The 17,950-nt window shown below is 46.8% G+C and overlaps 1 protein-coding gene across 1 annotated transcript; it reads right to left on the reverse strand.

Annotated features, from left to right (window-relative positions):
* Positions 1–1,239: 1,239 nt before the first annotated feature.
* rab1ba (zRAB1B, member RAS oncogene family a) lies at positions 1,240–17,431 on the reverse strand. The gene is made up of 6 exons (XM_038995868.1): positions 17,114–17,431; positions 13,114–13,186; positions 12,898–12,993; positions 5,349–5,444; positions 4,993–5,124; positions 1,240–2,980 (listed from the first exon to the last, which is right to left on the reverse strand). The coding sequence occupies exons 1-6, from the start codon at positions 17,125–17,127 to the stop codon at positions 2,786–2,788; spliced, it is 606 nt and encodes a 201-aa protein (XP_038851796.1). The 5' UTR covers positions 17,128–17,431; the 3' UTR covers positions 1,240–2,785.
* Between the last annotated feature and the right edge of the window lie 519 nt (positions 17,432–17,950).

Below are 17,950 nucleotides of genomic sequence, written 5' to 3' on the forward strand. Positions count from 1 at the left end.
AAAGCCAAACTGAACAAGGCTCAATGACCATATAACATGACCGTACAACACTCTTACATAGTTGTCGTTAGAGTACGGACCTTCCCGTCTGCTCTTCACATAGTAATAAAGATATACAGGTAGAAAATTAGAACGGTTACACACTGCCCACTGCACCATGTCAGACTGGCAAGACCAAGGGGCAACCAAGAGGACAAAATGGATGTGTCAATTCCACAACAGGCTCACTATAGTGCTGTAACGAGTCTATGGGTCCAGTCCTGGCTAACAGTAAGTCACTGTAACTCCAACCATTTTCCCGTTGTAACCATGACTACTTCTACAGAAAAATGTATCGAAAATTGAGGTTGTAATAACCGACAAAGGCCAATATTCTTTGTTGTCAAGAACACAAAAGCTTAGAGGCCATATTAGTAGTATTAGCCGTACTGTAGTGCATTACATTCATTCAAAACTAGCGTTGGTTAAGGTCAGGGGTTGGAGGGTTTTCTCCACATTCCTGCTAGGTTCCATAGTTCCATAGGAATGCCTCTGAGAAATAACCCACAGCCATGAGAACCATGAGGACAGACTGGGAAGGGAAGGGCGCAGGGCAGGTTCCTGTAGAAGGGGGACTCAGTCAGGACAACCAGGCCCATTAACACACATTCTGATCAGCCAAACACACTCCATGTCTTAAGCTATATAGAGGCTACTGGAACTAGCTAGCAGTTGACAATGATGGAGATTGAAGAACACCATTCACGCACTGATCTAGAGAGAGAGGTAATGAGTTGGCATGTGGTCATAGTACTGGACGGAGACTTTGGTCTTGAATAGGGACTCCTCTGGAACATAATTAGCCAGGTCAGGATGTCTTAGGACGTTTAAACCACGATGGCCTGGCTACGCTTCATAATGACCACACTAACTGACATGAAACCATGACAACCATAAAAGAAATGCACTGTGGGACACGTGATGACAAATGGTGGATGGCAACACGATCTGAGAAGTCAGTCATGGCCAAGGCGTAAAGAACCTGTGGTGTGACATGCTTCAGAAGTTACGCACGTGGTCAGTATCTTTAGGAGTCCAGTGAGGCACAGGAGGGAACAGTAGCTTTCAGAGACAACTCCCTAAGTCCCCCGACCAAACCGAAAAACAACATCCCAACCCACCCGATAAAGGAAGTTGGACAACATTTCAAGCAATTTTTACAAGCTTTTTCAATTAGAAAAAAACTACAGAAAAAACAAATATCAAATAATAAAATCATTGTAATAACAATAAAATAAGATGAACAATAATCTATGAATATGAAGACAGAATATTGCCAATTTCTTGTTTCATATGTCCTGTTAATTAGTTGAATATCACTTGCCCAAGCACCTACATACTCCCTCCACTAATCTAGTACTACGTCATGCCCCGTCCTCAGTGTGTGTGTGTGTGTGTGTGTGTGTGTGTGTGTGTGTGTGTGTGTGTGTACACTGTCTGTTTATGTTGAAGAACCACCTTGGGCATACTGTAATATAGAGTCCTGACAACTTAAAGACATACAAACATGACTTAAGCATATCTCAAATATTTGTGTCATTTTTTTTGTTTTGTCTTTACATGTGAAATCCTAACAAGAGGAGTGATGTGAGCTAACTAACACCATACAGTATATTTAAAACACTCAAAAACCAAGAGTCTCTCTCACTACATCCTCCCGTCTGCATGTAGAGGGATGAAGGGAAGGAGTGATTCCAAGTTCAACCAAAAGTTATCCTGTTCTGTGTCGAATCAACCTAAAGCTCAGGCTCTACGAGGAGTCAGAGCTATCCATCCCAGCACCCTCTTCTCCACACAGACAAAGTGTACGTCTCTCCGCTCTCTGCTGAGGCCTTCCTTCAGAGTCCAGTCTACTCATTCTATTTCTATGATACCCGTATCCTAGATACCCGTATCCTCTCAGTAGTTAGTACGCTGGTAGTGGTGCATGACTGTCTGCAGTCTGCCCCAACGCCAATTCAGGTCCTACAATGGATGGATGGATACATGGGTATAAATAGTGCATTAGTGTTACTATTGCATGTAGAACGTAGACCGTAGGCTAGATTGAACACGTCACTCACTTGATACCTATAAACAGACTTAAGATGGTGACATGTCGCCATGACTACAAGGCACCCCAGCAGTCTGAGATAAAAACAGGTCCAATACATAAATGACAGATTATTGTAGCACTCTAAACTGAATTTTGCTATTGACAGACATAGCCTAAAGGAAAGAAAACCTCACCTGTGACGACTTCCTATGGGAGAATCACTCCGCCCCCTGTTCTGTCTCTGTGTGTGTGTGTGTGTGTGTGTGTGTGTGTGTGTGTGTGTGTGTGTGTGTGTGTGTGTGTGTGTGTGTGTGTGTGTGTGTGTGTGTACACAGGAGAGGGAGAGAGATAAGCGCTCGCCGGAATCTAAAACCTAATCTTCTATCACCCAGTTCTCCTCTAAGTCAATACCAATCTTTTCTCATATCTGTTTACGTTCCTGACTCATCGCTCGGAAAAAAAGAAAAAAAAAGTTCTCAACCTAACCCCCACCTAACTTTTCTCTTTACTTTTTTGGGGGGGAGATACGGTCTTAAAGTCAGTCCCCAGTTCTCACCCCTCCTCTCAACCTCTCCCGATCCAACCACCCATCCCGCGGCAAGAGTAAGAGAACGGGAGATGGGAGGGAGGCTGAGGGATTAAGAGGTGGAGGAAGTGAAGCCCAGAGCAGGGAGGGTGAAGAAGAGGAGAGCATCCAGAACAGAGTCCAGTTTAACAGCACCCCCCTCCAGACTGCCTGACAGGGGTGCTGTCTATCTTCAGGTTGGGCTTGTCCCCTCCAGCCGTGGCCCCGGGGCCCATCCTCTTCTTGATCTCAGCAGCCATGGTCATGAAGGCCTGCTCCACGTTGGTGGCGTTCTTGGCACTCGTTTCCAGGAAGGGGATGGCCAGGGAGTCGGCAAACTCCTGCAGGCGACAAATAGGGACAGAATAGATAGGGGTCAAACGTATGTATGTATGTATGTATGTATGTATGTATGTATGTATGTATGTATGCATGCATATATAAACTCAGCAAAAAAAGAAACGTTCTCTCACTGTCAACTGCGTTTATTTTCAGCAAACTTAACATGTGTAAATATCTGTATGAACATAACAAGATTCAACAGCTGAGACATAAACTGAACAAGTTCCACAGACATGCGACTAACAGAAATTGAATAATGTGTCCCTGAACAAAGGGGGGGTCAAAATCAAAAGTAACAGTCAGTATCTGGTGTGGCCACCAGCTGCATTAAGTACTGCAGTGCATCTCCTCCTCGTGGACTGCACCAGATTTGCCCATTCTTGCTGTGAGATGTTACCCCACTCTTCCACCAAGGCATCTGCAAGTTCCCGGACATTTCTGGGGGGAATGGCCCTAGTCCTCACCCTCCGATCCAACAGGTCCCAGACTTGCTCAATGGGATTGAGATCCGGGCTCTTCACTGGCCATGGCAGAACACTGACATTCCTGTCTTGCAGGAAATCACGCACAGAACGAGCAGTATGGCTGGTGGCATTGTCATGCTGGAGGGTCATGTCAGGATGAGCCTGCAGGAAGGGTACCACATGAGGGAGGAGGATGTCTTCCCTGTAACACACAGCATTGAGATTACCTGCAATGACAACAAGCTCAGTCTGATGTTGCTGTGACACACCGCCCCAGACCATGACGGACCCTCCACCTCCAAATTGATCCCGCTCCAGAGTACAGACCTCGGTGTAACGCACATTCCTTTGACGATAAACGCGAATCCAACCATCACCCCTGGTGAGACAAAACCGCGACTCGTCAGTGAAGAGCACTTTTTGCCAGTCCTGTCTGGTCCAGCGACGGTGGGTTTGTGCCCATAGGCAACGTTGTTGATGGTGATGTCGGGTGAGGATCTGCCTTACAACAGGTCTACAAGCCCTCAGTCCAGCCTCTCTCAGCCTATTGCGAACAGTCTGAGCACTGATGGAGGGATTGTGCGTTCCTGGTGTAACTCGGGCAGTTGTTGTTGCCATCCTGTACCTGTCCTGCAGGTGTGATGTTCGTATGTACCGATCCTGTGCAGGTGTTGTTACACGTGATCTGCCACTGCGAGGACGATCAGCTGTCCGTCTTGTCTCCCTGTAGCACTGTCTTAGGCATCTCACAGTACGGACATTAAAATGTTTTGCCCCGGCCACATCTGCAGTCCGCATGCCTCCTTGCAGCATGCCTAAGGCACGTTCACGCATATGAGCAGGGACCCTGGGCATCTTTCTTTTGGTGTTTTTCAGAGTCAGTAGAAAGGCCTCTTTAGTGTCCATAGTTTTCATAACTGTGGCTTTAATTACCTACCTGTAAGTCTGTAAGCTGTTAGTGTCTTAATGACAGTGGAAAACAGTGTTTAAACCCTTTACAATGAAGATCTGTGAAGTTATTTGGATTTGTACAAATTATCTTTGAAAGACAGGGTCCTGAAAAAAGGGCGTTTCTTTTTTTTGCTGAGTTTACATATCAAACACATGGAACATACAAGGCAATGCCCAGCTGTTGTTGTATTGTCCGTGGTGTTAAAAAAACGGTAAAACGGTTTAAAATGTTGGTATTGTATGCGTTTAATTGTCAAAAAGTACTGTGTGTATGGTGCGTGATTTTGTCTGTGAATTTAATATGCACTAGTGGTGGGGGAAATATTTATACAGTTGCATATCACAATATTATATCTATACTTTTGACTCAAAGTATCTTTTTTTTTTATCTGACCAATGAAAAAAAAAAAAAACTAATATTATGCATTCGATCCCCTCAGGTATTACTACATTAATGATGATATAGATTTCTAGAGATATTGAGCACTCAAAACAAAGAAATTCGATAATTGATTTGTGTAGCCTGAAATCTCCTAAACACTACTCATTGGGAGTGCATTTCATCTGGGTTTGTAGGTGTTGTATGGTAGCTGTACCTTGGCTGTTGTGTAGTCTACTACTTTCTTGGTGGTGAGGTCACACTTGTTCCCCACCAGCAGCTTGTTGACGTTCTCGCTGGCGTAGCGGTCGATCTCCTGCAGCCACTGCTTCACATTGTTGTACGACTCCTACAGAGCAGGACGGAGATACACAAGACAGAGTGAGATTAGTGACAGCGTATGACTGCCTATCCTACAGGCATGTGAGAAACAGGTAGAGGGCTAATATGTCCATGCCAAACAACATTTTAGTATGTCAAAAGGACTTGGGAAGTAGAGCATTTGATTAAGAATGGTTCAAACCCAGTAGGACTAGGTCTAAGCACAGATCGCCGCCAAAACTAATAACCCACCTGATCTGTGACATCATAGACCACGATGATGCCGTGGGCGCCCCTGTAGTAACTGGAGGTGATGGTGCGGAACCTCTCCTGACCAGCAGTGTCCCACTGACAGAGGGAGGGAGTGGAGAACGACAAAAGTGAGATGGAGGGGAGAGAGAGAGAGAGAGTTGTTTAATGCCAACAAACGAAACAGACTAGTGTTCATTGAAATGACTAAACACACACTCGCCTGTCGTCACCCAAGTTCACATCATTCCTGTCCTGAAAGCCTCTGGATTAGCACTAGGTACGTATGGTCAATAGAATATCACACTAACATCTATAGTTCCTCTCCTTGCATCTAAAGAGGCATGCTGGGAACAGAACTGGGTCCCTGTTGTTTAGCCTTAGGGCGAGTCGTTAAACTACAGAGCAAACACAGGAGGTAAAACTTAGCAACATAACTAGGTTACTGAACCGTTTATCAAATCTAGTCAAGCCTTTATAACATCAGCAAATGGGTGCCACTGTTGGAATAAAGGCGGGGGGAGTGGGCAGTAATGGTGGTGTTTTAATAAAATCAACTATATATGCATTGAGCTTGTCTGATGCTTTAAGCTCGCTGTTTGATGAAATTAGACACAAATTACTCAAGAGGGAGCCAGAGATACAGCTAACCAGAAGGAAAAAAACCTTAACCTGTCCCGACCATCCTCTTCCCACTCCTACTGGCTTTCCCAGATTCTGTCGTTACTCTCCGGAAGTTGCCGGTAATAGGCTACACAAAGAGTCTGCAAACTGTCTCATGTGGAATGTCCATTTATCTTACCATTTCTACCAATCTGCGTGCCAGTTATGGTTTTCATATGCATATACAGTTTCATTTCATCTATAATGTCTTCTTTTCTCAAAATCATTGTCATGTGGTTAATCAAAATTCTATCCAACCCTAAATGAAAATGATAAACATAAAAAGTTACTTCAGTTGCCAAATATGTAAAAATAGCCTATGAAGGCAACAAATAAACCCATTGCAGGTAGAAAATATCCTGATTAAAATAAATATTATATAAATCATATTGGCTAAAAATGGATTGTCTGCAATGAACTTAAAACATTGTATCAACTATTAACTTGGGTCAGACCTGAAGCCCCTTGCAACATTGTAGAAAATATTCTGGGCCTTTACCATGCCAGTGAGCTCGGGACAGACAGACAGCTGCAGGCTACTTCGCACCTCTCTGACTCAGAGGGGTTAAATGTGGAAGACACATTTCAGTTGAAGGCATTCAGTTGTACAACTGACTAGGGATCCCCCTTTCCTTTCCCTTATTTGCGCTTGGGATAAGAAGTAATCACGTAGGCCTAATTTATGAGGAACTACTGTAATTCTCAATGGATGTAAAAACAGACTGTGTTTGCTTGCTGTTAGAGGTGAAGAAAACATTACTTTGACAAGCTCCACAGCTCATTAGTGGTGGTGCATTAAGCCAATCAGAAATACTATCAGATCCCCAAATGGGCACATTTATATGCCTACATTTGCGAGCATGCCCGGTAGCCTATTGGCCAACTTCTATGCGTAATCAGGTGCGCGTCCTTACTCAACATGGACAATAACTAAATTGACAAAACTCGTAAATGGAATGAAATAAACTAAAACAAGTTTCTCACAATTGTAGCATAGGTTGTGCACTCTGTAAACAACGTGTCCACTCCACAATGTGAACGGTAAAAGACTGGAATAATAACACATTGCACGCATTAACAGACATTACCGTAACCAAACAAACATTGTAGATTAGAAATGAAAGGAATTAACAGTAAATGTACTACTGGTGATACTGTATGTAATGGGGAATTGATAGATACTAACAATCAAACGCAAACAATTCACACAATGAAGTTAAGAAACAATGAATGTGCACAAATTTGCAGGAGAGAGTGCATTCTGGAGAGATGTGCATGGAACAGCCACACTCCCCTTCTTGGACTGTGCCTCCGCAAGGGATTAGTTCACTGAGATGGGCGCGAATAAGACAGGTGTCTCGTGTGCCATAATAAAATATATACATTTGCTGCTGCTCGACACAACAACAAAAAATCTTGGTCGACCAACAGCCTATCGACCAAACATTCGACCAGACGAATAATTGGGGTCAGTGGTGGTAGTCGCACTGTTGGTGTTGTTGGTGGTGGTGGCAGTGTTAGTGCTGTGGTTGGTAGTGGTGGTGTGGTTGGTAGTGGTGGTGTTGTCGGTAGTGGTGGTGTGGTCGGTAGTAGTGGTGCTGTGGTCCGTAGTAGTGGTGCTGTGGTCGGTAGTAGTGGTGCTGTGGTCGGTAGTAGTGGTGTTGTGGTCGGTAGTAGTGGTGCTGTGGTCGGTAGTAGTGGTGCTGTGGTCGGTAGTAGTGGTGGTGTGGTCGGTAGTAGTGGTGGTGTGGTCGGTAGTAGTGGTGGTGTGGTCGGTAGTAGTGGTGGTGTGGTCGGTAGTAGTGGTGGTGTGGTCGGTAGTAGTGGTGGTGTGGTCGGTAGTAGTGGTGGTGTGGTCGGTAGTAGTGGTGGTGTGGTCGGTAGTAGTGGTGGTGTGGTCGGTAGTGGTGGTGGTGTGGTCGGTAGTGGTGGTGGTGTGGTCGGTAGTGGTGGTGGTGTGGTCGGTAGTGGTGGTGGTGTGGTCGGTAGTGGTGGTGGTGTGGTCGGTAGTGGTGGTGGTGTGGTCGGTAGTGGTGGTGGTGTGGTCGGTAGTGGTGGTGCTGTGGTCGGTAGTGGTGGTGCTGTGGTCGGTAGTGGTGGTGCTGTGGTCGGTAGTGGTGGTGCTGTGGTCGGTAGTGGTGGTGCTGTGGTCGGTAGTGGTGGTGCTGTGGTCGGTAGTGGTGGTGCTGTGGTCGGTAGTGGTGGTGCTGTGGTCGGTAGTGGTGGTGCTGTGGTCGGTAGTGGTGGTGCTGTGGTCGGTAGTGGTGGTGCTGTGGTCGGTAGTGGTGGTGCTGTGGTCGGTAGTGGTGCTGTGGTCGGTAGTGGTGCTGTGGTCGGTAGTGGTGCTGTGGTCGGTAGTGGTGGTGTGGTCGGTAGTGGTGGTGTGGTCGGTAGTGGTGGTGTGGTCGGTAGTGGTGGTGTTGTCGGTAGTGGTGGTGTGGTCGGTAGTGGTGGTGTGGTCGGTAGTGGTGCTGTGGTCGGTAGTGGTGGTGTGGTCGGTAGTGGTGCTGTTGTCGGTAGTGGTGCTGTTGTCGGTAGTGGTGCTGTTGTTGGAAGTGGTAGAGGTGGTGGTAGACGTGGTGTTGTTGGAAGTGGTAGAGGTGTTGGTAGAGGTGGTGGTAGTGGTGTTGGTAGAGGTGGTGGTAGACGTGGTGGTAGAGGTGTTGGTAGAGGTGTTGGTAGAGGTGGTGGTAGTGGTAGAGGTGTTGGTAGAGGTGGTGGTAGTGGTGTTGGTAGAGGTGGTGGTAGATGTGGTGGTAGTGGTGTTGGTAGAGGTGTTGGTAGAGGTGGTGGTAGTGGTAGAGGTGTTGGTAGTGGTAGAGGTGCTGGTAGAGGTGTTTGTAGTGGTAGAGATGGTGGTAGTGGTAGAGGTAGTGGTGGTGTGGTCGGTAGTGGTGGTAGTGGTAGAGGTAGTGGTGGTGTGGTCGGTAGTGGTGGTAGTGGTAGAGGTAGTGGTGGTGTGGTCGGTAGTGGTGGTGTGGTCGGTAGTGGTGGTGTGGTCGGTAGTGGTGGTGTGGTCGGTAGTGGTGGTGTGGTCGGTAGTGGTGGTGTGGTCGGTAGTGGTGGTGGTGGTGTTGTTGGAAGTGGTAGAGGTGTTGGTAGTGGTAGAGGTGGTGGTAGAGGTGTTGGTAGTGGTCGAGGTGTTGGTAGTGGTCGAGGTGTTGGTAGTGGTCGAGGTGTTGGTAGTGGTCGAGGTGTTGGTAGTGGTCGAGGTGTTGGTAGTGGTCGAGGTGTTGGTAGTGGTCGAGGTGTTGGTAGTGGTCGAGGTGTTGGTAGTGGTCGAGGTGTTGGTAGTGGTCGAGGTGTTGGTAGTGGTCGAGGTGGAGGTAGTGGTCGAGGTAGTGGAGGTAGTGGTCGAGGTAGTGGTGGTGTGGTCGAGGTAGTGGTGGTGTGGTCGAGGTAGTGGTGGTGTGGTCGAGGTAGTGGTGGTGTGGTCGAGGTAGTGGTGGTGTGGTCGAGGTAGTGGTGGTGTGGTCGAGGTAGTGGTGGTGTGGTCGAGGTAGTGGTGGTGTGGTCGAGGTAGTGGTGGTGTGGTCGAGGTAGTGGTGGTGTGGTCGGTAGTGGTGGTGTGGTCGGTAGTGGTGGTGTGGTCGGTAGTGGTGGTGTGGTCGGTAGTGGTGGTGTGGTCGGTAGTGGTGGTGTGGTCGGAAGTGGTAGAGGTGGTGGTAGACGTGGTGTTGTTGGAAGTGGTAGAGGTGTTGGTAGAGGTGGTGGTAGTGGTGTTGGTAGAGGTGGTGGTAGGCGTGGTGGTAGAGGTGTTGGTAGAGGTGTTGGTAGAGGTGGTGTTGTTAGAAGTGGTAGAGGTGGTGGTAGTGGTAAAGGTGTTGGTAGAGGTGTTGGTAGTGGTAGAGGTGTTGGTAGTGGTAGAGGTGTTGGTAGTGGTAGAGGTGTTGGTAGTGGTAGAGGTGTTGGTAGTGGTAGAGGTGTTGGTAGTGGTAGAGGTGTTGGTAGTGGTAGAGGTGTTGGTAGTGGTAGAGGTGTTGGTAGTGGTAGAGGTGTGGTCGGTAGTGGTAGAGGTGTGGTCGGTAGTGGTGGTGTGGTCGGTAGTGGTGGTGTGGTCGGTAGTGGTGGTGTGGTCGGTAGTGGGTGGTGTGGTCGGTAGTGGTGGTGTGGTCGGTAGTGGTGGTGTGGTCGGTAGTGGTGGTGTGGTCGGTAGTGGTGGTGTGGTCGGTAGTGGTGGTGTGGTCGGTAGTGGTGGTGTGGTCGGTAGTGGTGGTGTGGTCGGTAGTGGTAGAGCTGTTGGTAGAGGTGGTGGTAGACGTGGTGTTGTTGGAAGTGGTAGAGGTGTTGGTAGAGGTGGTGGTAGTGGTGTTGGTAGAGGTGGTGGTAGTGGTATTGGTAGAGGTGTTGGTAGAGGTGGTGTTGTTGGAAGTGGTAGAGGTGTTGGTAGTGGTAGAGGTGGTGGTAGAGGTGTTGGTAGTGGTAGAGGTGTTGGTAGTGGTAGAGGTGTTGGTAGTGGTAGAGGTGTTGGTAGTGGTAGAGGTGTTGGTAGTGGTAGAGGTGTTGGTAGTGGTAGAGGTGTTGGTAGTGGTAGAGGTGTTGGTAGTGGTAGAGGTGTTGGTAGTGGTAGAGGTGTTGGTAGTGGTAGAGGTGTTGGTAGTGGTAGAGGTAGAGGTGTTGGTAGTGGTAGAGGTAGAGGTGTTGGTAGTGGTAGAGGTAGAGGTGTTGGTAGTGGTAGAGGTAGAGGTGTTGGTAGTGGTAGAGGTAGAGGTGTTGGTAGTGGTAGAGGTAGAGGTGTTGGTAGTGGTAGGTAGAGGTGTTGGTAGTGGTAGGTAGAGGTGTTGGTAGTGGTAGGTAGAGGTGTTGGTAGTGGTAGGTAGAGGTGTTGGTAGTGGTAGGTAGAGGTGTTGGTAGTGGTAGGTAGAGGTGTTGGTAGTGGTAGAGGTGTTGGTAGTGGTAGGTAGAGTGTTGGTAGAGGTAGGTAGAGGTGTTGGTAGTGGTAAGGTAGGAGGTGTTGGTAGTGGTAGGTAGAGGTGTTGGTAGTGGTAGGTAGAGGTGTTGGTAGTGGTAGGTAGAGGTGTTGGTAGTGGTAGGTAGAGGTGTTGGTAGTGGTAGGTAGAGGTGTTGGTAGGGGTAGGTAGAGGTGTTGGTAGTGGTAGGTAGAGGTGTTGGTAGTGGTAGGTAGAGGTGTTGGTAGTGGTAGGTAGAGGTGTTGGTAGGTAGAGGTGTTGGTAGTGGTAGGTAGAGGTGTTGGTAGTGGTAGAGGTAGAGGTGTTGGTAGTGGTAGGTAGAGGTGTTGGTAGAGGTAGAGGTGTTGGTAGTGGTAGAGGTAGAGGTGTTGGTAGTGGTAGGTAGAGGTGTTGGTAGTGGTAGGTAGAGGTGGTAGTGGTAGAGTGGTAGGTAGAAGGTGTTGGTAGTGGTAGGTAGAGGTGTTGGTAGTGGTAGGTAGAGGTGTGGGTAGTGGTAGGTAGAGGTGTTGGTAGTGGTAGGTAGAGGTGTTGGTAGTGGTAGGTAGAGGTGTTGGTAGTGGTAGGTAGAGGTGTTGGTAGTGGTAGGTAGTGGTGGTAGTGGTAGGTAGTGGTGGTGTGGTCGGTAGTGGTGGTGTGGTCGGTAGTGGTGGTGTGGTCGGTAGTGGTGGTGTGGTCGGTAGTGGTAGAGGTGTTGGTAGAGGTGGTGGTAGACGTGGTGTTGTTGGAAGTGGTAGAGGTGTTGGTAGAGGTAGAGGTGTTGGTAGTGGTAGAGGTAGAGGTGTTGGTAGAGGTGTTGGTAGTGGTAGAGGTGTTGGTAGTGGTAGAGGTGTTGGTAGTGGTAGAGGTGTTGGTAGTGGTAGAGGTGTTGGTAGTGGTAGAGGTGTTGGTAGTGGTAGAGGTGTTGGTAGTGGTAGAGGTGTTGGTAGTGGTAGAGGTGTTGGTAGTGGTAGAGGTGTTGGTAGTGGTGTTGGTGTTGGTAGTGGTAGAGGTGTTGGTAGAGGTGTTGGTAGAGGTGTTGGTGTTGGTAGTGGTAGAGGTGTTGGTAGTGGTAGAGGTGTTGGTGTTGGTAGAGGTGTTGGTGTTGGTAGAGGTGTTGGTAGAGGTGTTGGTAGAGGTGTTGGTAGAGGTGTTGGTAGAGGTAGTGGTGATGTTGGTAGTGGTGGTAGTGGTGATGTTGGTAGTGGTGGTAGTGGTGATGTTGGTAGTGGTGGTGGTAGAGGTGATGTTGGTAGCGGTGATGCTGGTAGCGGTAGTGGTGTTGGTAGCGGTAGAGGTGTTGGTAGCGGTAGAGGTGTTGGTAGCGGTAGAGGTGTTGGTAGCGGTAGAGGTGTTGGTAGTGGTAGAGGTGTTGGTAGTGGTAGAGGTGTTGGTGTTGGTAGAGGTGTTGGTGTTGGTAGAGGTGTCGGTAGTGGTGTCGGTAGTGGTGTCGGTAGTGGTGTCGGTAGTGGTGTCGGTAGTGGTGTCGGTAGAGGTGTCGGTAGTGGTGTCGGTAGTGGTGTCGGTAGTGGTGTCGGTAGAGGTGGTGGTAGAGGTGGTGGTAGAGGTGGTGGTAGAGGTGGTGGTAGAGGTGGTGGTAGAGGTGGTGGTAGTGGTGTTGGTAGAGGTGTTGGTAGAGGTGTTGGTAGAGGTGTTGGTAGTGGTGTTGGTAGAGGTGTTGGTAGAGGTGTTGGTAGAGGTGTTGGTAGAGGTGTTGGTAGAGGTGTTGGTAGTGGTGTTGGTAGAGGTGTTGGTGTTGGTAGAGGTGTTGGTAGAGGTGTTGGTAGAGGTGTTGGTAGAGGCGTTGGTAGAGGCGTTGGTAGAGGCGTTGGTAGAGGCGTTGGTAGAGGTGTTGGTAGAGGTGTTGGTAGTGGTGTTGGTAGAGGTGTTGGTAGAGGTGTTGGTAGAGGTGTTGGTAGTGGTGTTGGTAGTGGTGTTGGTAGTGGTGTTGGTAGTGGTGTTGGTAGAGGTGGTGGTAGAGGTGTTCATTGTGTCAGACTCACAATCTGTAGTTTGATGGTCTTGCCGTCCAGCTCGATGGTGCGGATCTTGAAGTCAACACCGATGGTGCTGATGTAGCTCTCTGTGTAGGTGTCATCCTGGAGGGAAGAGAGAACAGTTAGACAGTTCCAGGAACCTGCATTTTTGACAGAAGGCACCAGAACGCCACTTACTAAATAGCTGTGAACAGTAATAGTCTATACAGTGAGTATACTTACAGCAAAACGGAGCAGAAGACAGGACTTTCCCACACCGGAGTCACCAATAAGGAGGAGCTTGAACAGGTAGTCACTGAAATGAAAGCATCCAGCATCAGACCAAAGACTAGACGTTCTAAACACTGTTGCTACTTGACTCCAGTAATAAGCCCTACTACTGATGTGAAGTTGCATCCATTTCTTCTATTTAGGATTAGTGTTGTCACAGTACCAAAGTTTTACTAACGATATGATACAGAGTAGTATCGCAATACCACGGGGCAATTTTTTTTTTAGATAATCAGTGGCCTAGTGTCCTGTTCGCCCCGTCCCCCGGGCGGTTGTTTCCGCTTTACGCATGTGCTACGCAAAAACCTGTCACTAAAATTAACACTTCTCACTCAATACAACACATTGAATTTAACTTCACACCGTTCAGTGTATAATAAAATACTGCATAGAATGGCTGATTTGCTCATATTTGCAAAGGCCTACCTGTGATTTGGCTGGAGGAATGGGAGGAAGGAATATATACTGAACAAAAATATAATCGCAACATGTAAAGTGTTGGTCCCATGTTTCATGAGCTGAAATAAAAGATCCCAGACATGATCCATACACACAAAAATCTTATTTCTTTCAAATCTTTTAAATTTGTTTACATCCCTGTTAGTGAGCATTTCTCCTTTGCCAAGATAATCCATCTACCTGACCGGTGTGGCATATCTAGAAGCTGATTAAACAGCATGATCATTACACAGGTGCACCTTGTGCTGGGGGCAATAAAAGGCAACTATAATGTGCAGTTGTGTCACACAACACCACAGATGTCTCAAGTTGAGGGAGCGTGCAAATGGCATGCTGACTGCAGGCATGTTCAACAGAGCTGTTGCCAGATATTGAATGCTCATTTCTCTACCATAATCCGCCTCCAACGTCATTTTAGAGAATTAGGCAGTACATCCAACTGGCCTCACAACCGCAGCCACATGTGATCATGCCAGACCAGGACCTCCACTTCTTCGCCTGAGGGATCGTCTGAGGAGGGGGGGTTGCTGAAAAGTATTTTGTTCTGTAATAAAGCCCTTTTGTGGGGAAAAACTCACTCTGATTAGCTGGGCCTGGCTCCCAAATGGGTGGGCCTATGCCCTCTCATGGCCACTGCCCAGTTATGTGAAATCCATAGATTAGGGCCTAATTAATGTATTTCATTGGACTGATTTCCTTTTATGAACTGGAACTAAGTAAAATCTTTGAAATTGTTGTGTTTATATTTTCATTCAGTATACATGCATAATGATCTACATGTTATTGTAGCAGTAAGGGGAAAACACTACATGAAACCTTCTTTACCCTTCAGTTAACAGACACACACACTTTCCCTCCGTTCCTCACACTCTCCCTGGTCTCCCTCGCTCATAAACACACACCACTCTCTCTCTCCCGCAAATACCCACACTGCTCCCAACTTTTAAGACGTTAGGAACCAAACAGAATTTAAAGAGCACTTGTAAGAAATTGATTTTTGATATAGTTATTAGGCCTATATGAATCCTACTTTTTGAAGCACATCTCAAGAGTAGCAGACCCTTTTCCTTTTTTCCTGGGCCAATCAAATGTGCCTAGACCTACTGTCAGCTAGCTAGGTAACATGACTGAACAACGTTGTTTGTTATCAAACCAATAATTGACGACCCAGGATTAGTTTAAAAGGGCCTGCGACATGGTTTGTGAAATTATATAAAATGTGTGCTAATCCCGATAGGTAATATGGGTCATATTTTAAGCGTTTAGGCTAGAGACAAGACCTCTGGTAATATGGGTCATATTTGAACCGTTTAGGCTAGAGACAAGCGGTTTCTTTGCTGTAAAGGTGCAAGCATGCCTGTCGCGAACGGTGCTCCAGTTTCCCTCTCTGGCACTCAGAGGCTGCATGACAGTGAACTTGCAAAGTCTACACAGGCTGGTCTGTGCTCTTGGTTATAACAGGCGATGAAATTATACAATGTATCAACATTGCACACTCTGTGCGCTGCTCCCAATGTAACAAATGTACAACTCTAACAGAAGACTCATCAGGGTCTGCATACCCGCTCGCCATCACGGCTAAATGATATTTTAAAAACTGATGGAAAAATAGATGCGCATGAAGAGCGGATGGAGAGAAGCAGGTGAGTGAGGGCTGGTAGAGGATGTAGCTCGATGATTACAGCTGCCACACGTGATATGCGCATGAAAGTGAAATGGATATTATTGGACCTGCGCATACAAGGAGACTAATGGCTTTTTCTTAAATTCAACTGAATTTATAAACAAAAAGGACTTTATAAACATCTTATAACAGGCGCCAGCAGGTTCTTTCGGTCGGTAGGGCTGAAAAATGTGGTAGTATCATATGAAACGGTACTCTAAAATGTTGGTATCATAAGTTTAATTATATTTTGGTACCATGATACTGCGGTGGTACCAGTATACTTTGCAACACTACTTAGGATAGCTTAGGATTGTAGGCTTAGGCCCAATATAGAGAAAGTGTGGAGAAAGATTCCTGAGGCAAGAAATTATCACATTATGGTGATACCAATATTAATGTGTTCAAGTAACTACTTCTGCATAGGGCATTTAGCTTCTGGCTGTACACAGAACTAAATGTTTAATATTATGCTAAGCAACTATCATCATTACTGCCATTACGCACGGTATGTACTCCCAAATCCACCTTCAGCCAAGTATGGCTAGCTGCAGTCCAATATGGCGACCAGAGTATGGGCGAGTGGGTGTTTCGAAAGGAGTGGGTGTATGTAAAGCGAATCAGCAGTCACTCAATTAGCCCGTGTCAGCTAACATTTTATAGATTGGTAAATTAGTCTAGCGGCCAACTATCTAAACCAATTGATCATCAGTAATCATATTAAAAACTGCAAACATTTGCCTCCACCCTATGGCAAAATGTGTAGAACTGCAGGAAATGAACGTTAAAACGTAAATGTTCTCTTCCCTGTCAAGAGGGGGGCTGCTAAAATGTTTTGCCTGCAAGGTGGGGGGTATCAATGTGGGTATGCAGACCCATGAGCCACTGGCCCCTCATGATGAGTTCCGTTTTTTGTGGCCCCCACCCCCATCAAAATTGCCCAATCCCTGGTCTAATCTATAGCAGAGCGCTTTTGACAAACCCACACTCTGGGCTCCTTACTAGGCTCCTTCTCCCTTCAGCACCTCCGATAAAAATCACTCATTACTGCCGCGCACTGGTCGACTGATCCAGCAGCACTACAGTATCGCGAAAGAATATTGGTTTTATTTAGACCTTTTTTTTTTTTAAGTACATAACGTTGGTAAGCGCAGTAATGACGATAGTTGTTCGGCGAAATTGCATATTCTTGTGAGTACCGAAAGGAATTGACATAACATTTGCACAGCTGGTCAATGGCACTTTGAATTGAAGGGTCCTGTGCGTCAGAGCAGATCTCGTCTCCTCAAGCCCATATACTCAGATTCAGTAGCACCTAAGTTTTGGCCCGAACATTAACATAGTTATTATTAGCTAGTTAGCTACATTACGTTGCAGCTAGAGACAAAGAACAAAGCGCCTTTACAGAACTGTGGGTGCGTGTGTGTTTCTGACAAAGCGATCTCAAAGCAAGACATTCTACTGTAACTACTGCACCGGTGTGACGTTCAAGCACAACGTCCTAATTCTCCGGTCGCCACCGCACCGAACATTTCAGGGCCACACACAAGTGACAGATGTTTGAGGCACAAGCAAGCTAGCTTTATTTATTGACAATGCGTATATCAATGACGTGATAGCTAGCTAGCTATGTGTATGTAAAACATTATGCTAGCTAACGTTGGCTGGCACAGGAAAGAGATCAGCTGACGCTAGCTAGCTGAATAGCTACATACCGATCGAAACTCAAATGTTATGGAACTGCCCGCGCCAAACAATAGCTTGTTTGATTATTCATGTAGCATTACAGTAAAACATATTAGTGGTTCTCGGGGCGGCGGGTCTACTCACTATTCTGGATTCATGATTTGACTGACGTTCGGGATGTGTTTTTCTTTCGGCGATTTGACTGTCCCTTCCTCCTCTCACTCACAAGCAAAAGATGACTTGTCGGTCTCGATATCCAAAGCACTTGAATGTCTATTTCACCGTCTTGTTTACCTAACCTTGTCCTTCTTGGGTGTCTAATCGTTATGGGGCTATATAACGTTTAGCGACATTCCTATTGTCTTCTGATTTGACAGGTTTATTTGATCCTTTTGATTTCTTTCTGTGTACGCTCCTCGCTCGAAGTACAAGATGGCTGCGCAGGTGCGGCAGTGACATCAAATGACGTGGCACTACAGACAAATCTAGAAAGGGTCTGATGATGGGAGTTGTAGTTCAAAGTCTACTGCCGCGTTCAAAACAACTAGGAACTCGGAAATCTCCGACTTTAGTGCGTTCAAGACAACTGGGAACTCGAAAAAATTAGCTCCAACTCGGTATTCCAAAATGGGAACTCGAATCTTTTTCTAGAGAGCTCCGACTTTCCGACCTAAAGATCACTGACGTCATGATTTGACCTCGTTTCTTTTCGAGTTCCCAGTTGTCATGAATACACCATACCTGGACATGGTGACACCGCAGAGTTTCTTAGCCCAAAGGCGCAACATCGCGAGACTGCTGCGAACGCTTGCGAAACAGACCAAACAGACCGGCCGGGGTTTGAGAAGTCAATGAGAAAAGTGAAAATCTATTCCTTGGTTGTTACTTTTTCGAAATCTTAAGGCACAACCTAGATCAGAGCCAAAACTTAAGTAGTTGAACATGTTATTACTCCAACCTAGCTTAAGTGACAAACTGACA

The sequence above is a fragment of the Salvelinus namaycush genome, chromosome 6 (genome assembly GCF_016432855.1).
Source record: "Salvelinus namaycush isolate Seneca chromosome 6, SaNama_1.0, whole genome shotgun sequence".
NCBI classification, from domain to species: domain Eukaryota; kingdom Metazoa; phylum Chordata; class Actinopteri; order Salmoniformes; family Salmonidae; genus Salvelinus; species Salvelinus namaycush.

Bases quoted from the DNA above. Each gene is read 5' to 3' on its own strand.
- rab1ba (XM_038995868.1), bottom strand. The intron at 5,445-12,897 runs GTGAGTCTGACA...TCCCTCTGTCAG, and splicing joins AGACCATCAAACTACAGATT to TGGGACACTGCTGGTCAGGA. The intron at 2,981-4,992 runs GTACAGCTACCA...TGTCGCCTGCAG, and splicing joins TAGACTACACAACAGCCAAG to GAGTTTGCCGACTCCCTGGC.